The 12,354-nt window shown below is 42.9% G+C and overlaps 1 protein-coding gene across 4 annotated transcripts in view; it reads left to right on the forward strand.

Annotated features, from left to right (window-relative positions):
• The window catches only part of mtmr14 (myotubularin related protein 14), a 102,926-nt gene that overhangs the window by 40,258 nt on the left and 50,314 nt on the right, over positions 1-12,354 (forward strand). For all 4 annotated transcript variants that reach the window (XM_086001943.1, XM_086001946.1, XM_086001945.1 and 1 more), the window contains exon 7: positions 11,691-11,764. In XM_086001943.1, coding sequence (XP_085858069.1) covers positions 11,691-11,764 — 74 coding nt within the window. The remainder of the gene's footprint in view (positions 1-11,690; positions 11,765-12,354) is intronic.

Raw genomic sequence — 12,354 nt, forward strand, 5'->3', positions numbered from 1 at the left:
GAAGACCAGAATAGCGATAGCGACTCCGGAAACAAGAGACTAAGCTGTCTCAAATTACATAATGTACTTGCCAAAGAGGATTACCAAACCATTTGGGTTACCCTCACAATAGCAGGGTCCCCAGTTAAAATGGAGCTAGATACAGGATCAGCTCTAACCGTAATAAATCGACGAGATTACGAGAGGCTATTTTCGCATATACCTCTAAAAGACACATCCATTATCTTAAAAACATATACGGGGCAGAAAGTCTACCCCAAAGGAAAAATAAGGGTGCCTGTGGTATACAACGGCAAAGAAATACAAAAGTTGTATTTATACATTCTACAAGATGGTGGTCCACCGTTGTTGGGACGTGAATGGATAAGGAAGATACGTTTAGACTGGCACTCCATTCAGGCACTGACGGTGACCAGTAAGGAAAAAAAACAATGATGACATCATACCTGAACGATTAAAAGACATCTTGGCCAACGCCAAAGAAGTGTTTCAAGAGAAACTAGGAACCTTGAAAGGCATCACCGCCTCAATAAAAGTGGAAGATACAGCAATTCCAAATTTTTTTAAGGCAAGACCGGTGCCATACGCAATACGTCCGGCAGTCGAGGCAGAGCTGAAGAATTTGGAAAAGGCAGGCGTATTATCCAAAATAGATTGGAGCGAATGGGCAACACCCATCGTTCCAGTCATGAAAAAAACATTGAAAAATAACTCTGAGGAACAGAAAAAAATTCGCATCTGTGGGGACTTTAAGGTGACTGTAAACCCGGTCCTTCACACGGTACAGTATCCTCTTCCGAGGATAGAAGATATTTTCGCCTCACTATCCGGAGGGAAACGTTTCACAAAAATTGACTTGGCACAGGCATATCTACAGATGGAGGTTGAGGAGACCTCTAAAAAGTATCTCACAATAAACACACACAAAGGCCTGTACCAGTACAATCGACTGGTTTTTGGAATAGCATCAGCTCCAGCTATCTGGCAAAGAGCTATGGAGCAAGTCCTGCAAGGGATTCCGGGGACTCCATGCTACCTAGACGACATCCTTATAACAGGAGAAAACGACAACGAGCACCTTGCCAATTTGGAGCAGGTGCTCACTAGGCTGAAAGAACGGGGCCTACGAGCAAATCGCCCCAAGTGTGAATTTTTCCAAAATCAGATATCATATTGTGGCCACATAATTAATAAGGAAGGGTTGCATAAGTCACCTGAAAAAATTGAAGCAGTTATAAAAACCCCAGCACCTGAAAATGTTTCACAATTAAGCTCATTCCTGGGATTAATAAATTACTATCATAAATTTTTACCGAACTTATCAACTATTCTACACCCTCTTAATGAACTTCTACAGACAGGAGTGATTTGGAAATGGAACGAAGACTGTAAACGTGCCTTCCATAAATGTAAAGACTTAATCACATCCGAGAAAATTTTGGCTCATTACAACCCATCACTACCAATCAGACTGGCGTGCGATGCATCCCCTTACGGCATAGGAGCGGTATTGTCCCATAGATTCCCTGATGGCTCGGAACGGCCGATAGCTTTTGCGTCACGCTCATTGAACTCAGCTGAGCGTAACTATGCCCAGATAGACAGGGAAGCACTCAGCCTGGTATGGGGAGTGAAGAAATTCAACCATTACCTACACGGACAAAAATTTACCTTGCTGACTGACCATCAACCCCTCATCTCCATATTCAACCCTAAAAAAGGTGTCCCCATTATGACGGCACAAAGACTACAAAGGTGGTCCCTTTTTCTAGGGGCACACCAATACAACATTGAATACAAAGGGTCAAAACAGCATGGGAATGCTGACGGTTTATCACGCCTACCGTTGCCAACGATAGAAGAGGCACCTACAGTAGACCCAGTAGAGATATTCTACTCTACCACAGTGGAATGTCTACCAGTGACAAATTCTGTCATTGAAAGGGAGACAAGAAATGACCCTACTCATGGGTCTACGATTTAACAGTGAAGGGATGGCCAGCGCATGGCGAACCACTGTTGCCAGCATTCTCGCAAAGAAGAGAACAGCTGTCAGTGTGCCGAGGAACCTTGATGTGTGGATCCAGAGTGGTGATTCCACCCAAACTCCAGGATAAAGTACTAAAGGAGCTTCACGAGGGGCATCTGGGTGGAGTGAAAATGAAGAACCTAGCTAGGGTGTTTGTATGGTGGCCAGGTATCGATGGAGACATCGAAGACATGACCAAGAGCTGCCTAGGATGCCAGAAGGTCCAAAATGCTCCGCCACAGGCCCCTCTACATCCATGGGAGTGGCCCTCCTCTCCCTGGCAAAGGGTGCACATCGACTTTGCTGGTCCATTTATGGACTCAATGTTCTTAATCGCAGTTGATGCACACTCCAAGTGGCCGGAGGTAATAAAGATGTCCTCCACCACCACGGAAAAAACCATCTCAGTATTAAGGACCATATTTGCCAGGAATGGGCTGCCGGAGCAGATATGTTCTGATAATGGACCGCAATTTGTGTCCGAAGAATTCAGAAAGTTCTTAAAGAACAATGGGGTAAAGCACTACACGTCCGCCCCATACCATCCCGCCACCAATGGATTGGCTGAAAGGTTTGTCCAGACCTTCAAGAAGGCCATCAAGGCCATGGGTAATGAAGACATAAAACTTCAGCACAAGGTGGATAACTTCTTATTTGCATATAGGAATGCAACGCATATGGTTACCAACCAAACTCCCGCCATGATGTTCTACAATAGAAACCTAAGATGCCGGCTGGATTTGGTCAAGCCCAACATCCGAAGGGACGTGGAGAACCGGCAGTTTCAGGGCATGAATGAAAGGCCAACTAGGGCCTTCCAGATAGGCCAACCGGTTTTGGCCCGGGACTACCGTACCGAGAAATGGCAGCCTGGAACTATCTGCACACGATTAGGACCACTGATGTATACCGTGGACATCGGAGACAGCATAATAAGGCGCCATGCTGACCAAATTATCAAGTCATCCGAAAAGGGACAACCTACACCACCACTCTATACATCTAACGATGAAGTAGAGATACCCATATCTACCTCCGATCTGGTGATACTGGAGCCCGATGAACCCGACACTGGCCTTCAAGCCGAATCAGCCTTGCCAGAAGAACCTACTACGCCACCAGAAACTACTACACCCCCGAGGCGTTATCCGGACCGAGTCAGGAAGCCTCCTGAGAGACTAACTTATAATTAATTAATACAGCAATGTATATTATTTTGCATATAACATGTAATTAATAATTACTTAAAATATGATGTACTAGTTAGCTAGAAGGGGAGGAATTGTGTATGTGCCTTTAAGAGCAATTATGGTGTATGTGCCTTTAAGAGTCCCAGGTGTGCGTAATGCCGGTAATTGCCACTTGGGCTATATAAGCCTGTGTATTGTGTATATCCTTTAGAACCCCCCCCCCCCCCCCCCAGACTTGCTTAGTAAATACCTATGAACCAACTCCTGTCTTCAGTGTCTTTATCTACACACGGACACTACACATACAACTGATAATAACTGAAGAAACTCTTGGAGAAAAAAAACCGTTAGTGAAGGTCAGACTAATGTGTATGTTCTCTGGAATACTGTTCGAGGTTCTAACCTGCTTTTATGGTCTGAATGGCTTGTTAAACCACTTTGAGTTTGTCGCAACACTTACAAAGCCCTCAAGTGTGCATGATGCTTTGCAGCAATTTCAGCCATTTTCTCCCCTCTTTTTATTCCCCTGCAAGTAAAATACTCTTACTAAAGCCTAATAGTTATGGTAGAGGACAAGTAACCCAGCAGTCATGAGTTCAGTTCCCACCATGGCAAGTTGTGAAAGTTAATTCCAATAAACCTGCTAATGTATGGCTGGCAGCAGAAAAAATGACCATGGAAGCTGCAGGATTGTTGTAAAATCCCAACTGGTTCACTAATGTCCGTCAGGGAAGGGAGTTGCCACCCATACCTGGCCTGGCCTACGTGTGACTCTAGTCCCACTTTGTGGTTGACTGTTGATGCCCACAGGGCAAATAAGGATTGGCAATAAATACTGCCTTGCCAGCGTCACATCCCGAAATTAAAAAAAAAAAAAAAAAAAAAAAAAAAAAATTCCTTCAGCTAATTATTATAACCCAATTTTAATTATCTTGTAGAACAAGTCCCACTTATCATGTGAAGCACAACTGCATAGCATAAATCGACAGCTGTAATGGAGGTGATTATCGGCAGCAATAACAGTTTCAGTTGTAATGAAAGATGCAAACTTTAACGAGAAACTTTGTAAATATTAGAAATGAAGGAAAAAATGCCAGTGCTGGAAATCTGAAGGGCCTACACCTGAAACATGACCCTATTGTTTCTCTTTACAGTGCTGACAGACCAGCTTTGTATTAATCTCCTGAAATATTTCTTGAGATTGCTACACGTTTTTGAGGCTGAAGTGGATTCTTGGGGTTCAGTCATGTAGATACATCACTTCTGTTTTGTTGCCATGTGAACCCTTGAATCTAATGTATTTTCAGACATCTATTCTTGTTACAGTTCTGTAACTAATATTCTAGGCTTGGCTGTTGCCATCAATAATCTTGACTGCCAGGTTTAGCCATTCATAATATTTTAATGATTTTTGCTATTCTGCATCCTCACCTTTTGACATAACACAATGCAATCTGCCTTTGAAATCTCAAGGATTCCAAACAGTTTGACAATTCTACACTCTGGAACAGACAGAGTATTCTTCTCTGGCTGCCTGGCCAGAGCATGAGAGAGAGTGTGTGTGCATTATAAATCTCGTTGGGTATTGTATTCTGGAGGTACTTCATTTTCAGATGGATAATGTGCAATCTTAAAGTGCATTCTGCTGTTAGTCAGTTACAATTACACAGAATTACATAGAATATACAGCACAGAAATGGGCCATTCGGCTCAACCAGTCCATGCTCCACTCAAGCCTCCTCCCATATCTAATTCTGTCAGCCTAACCTTCTCCCTTCTCCCCCCATAGGCTTAGCTATCTCCCTCATATGCTTATCTCATAATGTGTGAGAGAGAGAGAGAATCCCATGTGCTGAAGTGTAATTCATGTTTTTTTTAATGTAAGTGACAGTCATGAGTGAGTTACTTAATCATCCCCACATGCTAGCATTTCATTGTGTGGGGCTCCTAGTGCAATTAGAATTTGATACTTTGATTCTGGACATGCTCACGGTGGCAGATGTGCAACTTTTGAATCCAAGCACTGACAATTTGAAAGTAGCCAATGTCCCACTTTGATTAGAGTAACAATCTCAACTATACACTCATCTCTGCAAAAGTGCTTAACATTTAACATTGAACAGTCACCGATGTTTGTTCCTACTGTAAGTGGACTTAACTATCTAAATCAATTGGTCCCAGTCCTCACTTTTTCCACAGATAGTTGGGCTATCCTATTTCACTGCAAAGACATGCTAGTTGAATAGTAGAACGCATTACCATATGTCAGTCTTTGGCAAACTGCCTTTACCCTATCTAAGACACAGGTCACTGGAGTAGCCATTGACTCTCTCAGCTGTTTATATATTTCAGCTTGAGGAAATTTGGTCAGTTAACATGATCGTCAATTCAGTTTGCCAGACTCTGTGTCCTGGATCCAGTAGGTTAAAACAGCTGCAGGTAGCGGTGTTTTTACTTCTGTTATTTCTTCTGATATTATTTCCTGATATATAAACTTTTACTTCATTTACTTGTTTCCCTAAGTAATCCTGTCAACCTCCTTCATAGTAAGTACTGCTTTGTAATGTTGATGTGTATGGAGGGGCCCAAACTGAAAGTTAAAGGGAAATTATTTACCTCACTAATTCTTGTTATCTAAAGGAAGGTCCTCCACAACTATACTGATCCCATCCAGCCCTGCTCATCAGGCAATTGGCAGGTCGAAAAAGAACTGACAGTGGCCGTTGTGTGCAGCTTCTATAGGAGAAATTGGCGCTCATTGTGCAACTGGGCTTACAAGAGTTGCTCAGAAACTTTAAGGAAGTTCAGACGATGCACTTTTATGGAACACTAAACCCATCTATCTGTATGTGGAAGACCTTCCAGATACAGGAAACTTTCGATTTACCGGCACCTAAATAACCGGAAATCTCAGTTAACCGGCAAAATTCAGGAGTAGGTTCAGGTAACTTTTATTACTTGCCTTCCTCCATCTGTTGCTGTGCAAGGGTGTGGCTGCAGCTGTTGCTAAGCTACAGAGACGCTTGCAACTTGTGGCCATTGTTCTGAACCTGTTGCTAAGCAACAGGGTTTGTTGCTTGCTCCGTATCTTTTACTATAGCTTTCGGTTATCCGGAATTTTTGATGAACTGGCAGCACGTCGGTCCCGTCCGTGCCGGATTAAAAAAAAGTTTCCTGTAACTATATAATAAGAACCTATTGTGCTTTTGCGTGTATCTTTTGTGATACAGTAGAACCGTCTTTGCCTGTAGTTGGGAGTATTTGCCTGTAGTTGGGAATGTATGTTGGATGTTCTTTTGTTACAGGATTGAAAGGAGGCTTATTCCTCCAGTTTGGGAGGGGCGTGGGGTTTTGTTCTAACTGCTAGTTGCCTTCATCCTGCAATCATTACTGATCTGTTGATGGTGATCAAAAATAAAATTGCTGCTAAGAAACATCCATCTGCATTAAAGGCTATTCAAAAATTGAATTCTATGAAGCATGAATAAGCATCATTTTATGACCAAAAACCACTACTAAAATTCAATCAAAAACTCACCGTATAATCTGAAAGGATAAATGAAATGTGTTTTGGCTGCGATTGTGCACAGTTTACTCCTGCTCACCCATTCGCAGTACAGACCTGATTGTAGGGATGAATAGCAGTACCTAATACTGTATTTATCTGACAGAGGGAGAGAAATTGTTACCTACCAGCAGTGATTCTTCCACATGTCACAGTAGAGTTTAGTTTTTAATTTTGTGTCTCTAATAAGAATATAACTGAATACTCCAAAAAAGTCACTGTATTTCCTGCTTGAATAGCGTGACTGACAATCTGAGATACAACAAATGCTCATTATGACCCCCTCGCTGATAGAATCATAGAATGGTACAGCACAGAAGAAGGCCATTCAGCCCATCAGGCCCGTGCTGGCTCTCTGCAAGAGCACTTCAGCAAGTCTCACTCCCCCGCCCTTTCCCCAAAGCCCTGCAAATGTTTTTCCTTCAGGTACTTAGCCAATTCCTTTTAGAAATCCACGATTGAGCCTGCCTCCACCACCCTTTCAGGCAGTGCATTCCAGATCCTAACCACTTGCTGTGTAAAAAAGTTTTTCCTCTTGTCACCTTTGGTTCTTTTGCCAATCACCTTAAGTCTGTGTCCTCTGGTTCTCGACCCTTCCGTCAATGGGAACAGTTTTACTCTGTCTAGACCCAACATGATTTTGAACACCCCTATCAAATCTCCTCTCAACCTTCTCTGCTCCAAGGAGAACAACCCAGCTTCTCTAGTCTATCCACGTAAATGAAGTCCCTCATCCCTGGACCCATTCTCTTAAATCTTTTCTGCACCCTCTCTAAGCTAAGGCCTTCACATCTTTCCCAGAATTGGACACAGTACTCCAGTTGAGGCCGAACCAGTGTTTTATAAAGGTTCATCATAACTTCCTTACTTTTGTACTCTATACCACTATTTATGAAGCCCAGTATCCAGTGTGCTTTTTTAACTGCTTTCTCAACCTGCCCTGCCACCTTCAATGATTTGTGCACATATACCCCCCGGTCTCTCTGTTCATGCACCCCCTTTAGAATTGTACCCTTTAGTTTATATTGCCTCTCCTCATTCTTCCTACCAAAATGTATCACTTTGCACTTTTCTGTGTTAAATTTCATCTGCCACGTGTCCGCCCATTTCACCAGCCTGTCTATGTCTTCTTGAAATCTATCACTATCCTCCTCACTGTTCACTATACTTTCAAGCTTTGTGTCATCTGCAAATTTTGAAATTGTGCCCTGTACACCCAAGTCCAAGCTATTAATATATATCAAGAAAATCAGTGGTCCTAGTACCGACCCCTGGGGAACACCACTGTGTACCTTCCTCCAGTCCAAAAAACAACCGTTCACTACTACTGTCTGTTGCCTGTCACTTAGCCAATTTCATATCCATGCTGCCACTGTCCCTTTTATTCCATGGGCTTTAGCTTTCCAACATGCGATGGAATCTGGAACAGTACCCATGGATTGGAGGGTAGATAATGTTACCCCACTATTCAAAAAAGGTGGTAGGGAGAAAACGGGGAATTACAGACCGGTAAGCCTGACATCGGTAGTGGGGAAAATGCTAGAGTCCATTATAAAAGATGTAATAGCAGAGCACTTGGAAAATAGTGACCGGATCGGACAAAGTCAACATGGATTTACAAAAGGTAAATCGTGCTTGACTAATCTACTGGAATTTTTTGAGGATGTAACTGGTAAAATAGATATGGGAGAACCAGTGGATGTGGTATATTTGGACTTTCAGAAGGCTTTCGATAAGGTCCCGCATAAGAGATTAGCGTGTAAAGGTAAGGCACATGGGATTGGGGGCAAGGTATTGACTTGGATAGAAAACTGGTTGGCAGACAGAAAGCAAAGAGTTGGAATAAACGGGTCTTTTTCCGAGTGGCAGGTAGTGACTAGTGGGGTACCGCAGGGATCAATCCTTGGACCCCAGCTATTCACAATATATATTAATGATCTAGACAAGGGAACTAGATGTAATATCTCCAAATTTGCAGACGACACAAAGCTGGGTGGGCGTGTGTGCTGTGAGGAGGATGCCGAGAAACTCCAGGATGATTTGGACAGGTTGGGTGATTGGGTAGAAGCATGGCAGATGCAATATAACGTGGATAAATGTGAGGTTATCCACTTTGGTGGCAAAAACAGGAAGGCAGATTATTATCTGAATGGCAATAGATTGGGAGAAGGGGAAGTGCAACGAGACCTGGGTGTCCTTGTGCACCAGTCGCTGATGGTAAGCATGCAGTTGCAGCAGGCGGTTAAGGCAAATGGTATGTTGGCCTTCGTAGCAAGAGGGTTTGAGTACAGGAACAAGGATGTCTTGCTGCAGTTGTACAGGGCCTTGGTGAGACCACACCTTGAGTATTGTGTGCAGTTTTGGTCGCCTTATCTGAGGAAGGATGTTCTTGCCATGGAAGGAGTTCAGCGAAGATTCACCAGGCTGATACCTGGGATGGCAGGAATGACATATGAGGAGAGATTGGGTCAATTGGGCTTGTACTCGCTGGAGTTTAGAAGAATGAGAGGGGATCTCATTGAAACTTACAAAATTCTGACAGGACTGGACAGACTAGATGCAGGAAGGATGTTCCCGATGGTCAGGGAGTCCAGAACCAGGGGTCACAGTCTAAGGATACGGGGTATGCCATTTAGGACAGAAATAAGGAGGAATTTCCTCACCCAGAGAGTGGTGAACCTGTGGAATTCTCTACCACAGAAGGCAGTAGAGGCCAATTCATTAAATATATTCAAGAAGGAGTTAGATATATTTCTTAAGGCTAAAGGGATATGGGGAGAAGGCAGGGACAGGGTACTGAATTTGGATGATCAGCCATGATCTCATTGAATGGCGGAGCAGGCTCGAAGGGCCGAATGGCCTACTCCTGCTCCTATCTTCTATGTTTCTATTATGTGGCACTTTATCAAATGCCTTTTGGAAATCCACGTACACCACATCAACCGCATTGCCCTCATTAGCTCTCTGTTACCTCATCACAAAGCTCGATCAAGTTGGTTAAACACGATTTGCCTTTAACAAATCCGTGCTGGCTTTCCTCAATTAATCCACACTTGTCCAAGTGACTCTTCATTTTGTCCCTGATTATCGTTTCTAAAAGCTTCCCCACTACCGAGGTTAAACTGACTGGCCTGTAGTTGCTGGGTTTATCCTTGCACCCTTTTTTGGACAAGGGTGTAACATTTGCAATTCTCTAGTCTTCTGGCAGCACCCCTGTATCTAAGGAGGATTGGAAGATCATGGCCAGTACCTCCACGATTTCCACCTTAACTTCCCTCAGCATCCTAGGTTGGATGGAGAAATCACATAAAACAAATTGTCTGTAATGTGGCCATCACTGGAACATTTTCAGAACTGTTGCTTACTCTGTCAGTAGCGTATTTTCTTGGGGTAACGTGGCTCTGCGTCAGCTCGCAGAGTGGTTTGAAAGGCTAAACCCCATTGCAGTGAATGGGATTTGCTTTGGGACACAAGCAGCTCCTCTCTGCCAGTGACATTACTGAGATCTTTCTTAAAGGGAATTAGATCTGAAATGGCAGGTCTTTCTCAGGTTGCAAATTTAATCTTCTATATTTGTGACTTTTATTTCCACTTGAACATTACGGAAATGCTTTGAACATAAATTTCTGCTAAACCTGCTCCCTCTTCAAATAAATATGTTCAGTTATATAAAAACAAAGTTGCCTAGAACAAGACGGTACTTGATGCAGAGGGAGTTGTAGATCTTCCAAGTCACGGTCAGTGCTGGAGACTATAGTTTGAATGGGTAGGCTGATTAATTCCGAGGAGTTTTGTTCACTCGCGTTAGTGCAATTTTTGGTTTCCTAAAAAAGTCCCTGTTTTTCTCTGGTTTTAACACTTCTGTCTTGACTCAGTGCTACAGGATGCCTTTGGGGCAGTCAGTTTTGCTGGAGCAGTTTAAAATTATTAACAACCTTGTCATTTGAGATTTGTTTTTAAAGAAGAAAAACTGTCAGGCATGCTGTTTGAGCAGCTCTTTGCCAAAGTGTACCGTGTTTACAGCCTTATATTCTGTGTGTAATGTTCGGTGCATATCAATGTGGTTGGGGCTTTAAAAGGGAAATTAGACTAACTTTAGCCTTTTTTTTAGAAAATAAACCGATTCATTTTAAACTCAGCGGTAATGTTTTGAAGCACTGGACATGTTAACTTGTAATGGATATTGCACTTTGATCTAAAGTATGTAATGTTTACTGTACTGTTTCCATCCGAGTTTTTTTTCACTTGTGCATTTGTAGCTCGCACTGCACTGTGGCTTCCACCAACAAACCTCTTCGTGCAGATCCTTTCCCTTCCCTTTTTCTTTCCCCTCCATCCACCCTCAAGATTTTACTCTTGGCCTTTGTGCTCGCTGAAATGTGGGTGTCTAAAAAATATCCAGTTGGCACTAAGTGACAGCAAAGACTCATAGAACAGTGGAAGCGGATCTCTACTGAGGGGGGAGAGGTGGCATAATCAGATTAGGACACTGTCCATTCTGAGGCCAGGGTTTGAACCCAGCTCTGACAGGTGGGGTGGAAGTTGACCGCTGTCAGCTGCCCGTAGCAAATTGAGCCTATAGTACAAGAGTAACTATAAATCAGAAAGAATTGCTCAGCGACGTCTGGTGTGGAAAACAGAAATATTATGTAGTGGGGTGCATTTTCAGGCTGGCTTCAAAGCACTCTGTCAGGGCCCAGTAGAGGGAACGTTACCCTGCATCAAGCTTCCTTTACCTGGAAGTGCTTGATGGGGATACTCACTATCAAAAGCACAGCAATGTTCCATTCCCATTTATAGAATCCCTAATGCTTAGCACATAAATGCACCCAAAATACAAAATTTTGGGGGGTGGGTGGTAAAGTATCATAAATATTGATCCTTTCCCTTTCTCCTCCTCCTTCAGTGTGACCTCATCCGAGAAGGTGGACAAAGCCCAGCGATATGCAGATTTCACCTTGTTGTCTATACCGTACCCAGGTAACCGCTTCACAGCAAGGGCTGAACGTGTTTGCAGTGGCAATAGCTAATCAAAGTCATTGGTCCGTGTTTTCTTTTTAAATATGGACTTGCTAAATAATTAAAATCAAGAATGTACTTGCTTTTTCTTGTGTAAACACAGCTTTGTGTTGGGAAAACCGGCACGCGAAGCTGCCTCTTTGTGGGAGCCCAGTGAGTGTACGTTAATGGCCCGTTGGACTGGACGAGTTGCTTCCCGCTATCGCTGTTCTGTTGCTGTACTAGTTTGAGCCTAGAGAATCGGTGTTCAATTTGAGTTATCGAATTGAATAAGAAGTGATTGCTGAGATTAGACAGTGCATCTCAGTTATATTTTTCTTCATAAATTTGGGAAAAGAAACAACATTTTGGTTTTTAAAAACTATGAATTTTTGAAACATTAAGAAAAAATATGGAAGACTATCTATATGCAAATTGCTGCTAGGTGGGTTGTGAGTATTGGATTAAGAAATGTTTGCCTGCACCTATTCAGTGTTCCGGAACACACAAACCAATTCAATTTATGTTGAGTGATGTAGGACCAACATCAAATTTTCATTTAAAGTCAGTGT

The sequence above is a fragment of the Somniosus microcephalus genome, chromosome 11, assembly GCF_052327205.1.
Source record: "Somniosus microcephalus isolate GS21.2 chromosome 11, FLI_Smic_1.0, whole genome shotgun sequence".
Taxonomy (NCBI): Eukaryota; Metazoa; Chordata; class Chondrichthyes; order Squaliformes; family Somniosidae; genus Somniosus; species Somniosus microcephalus.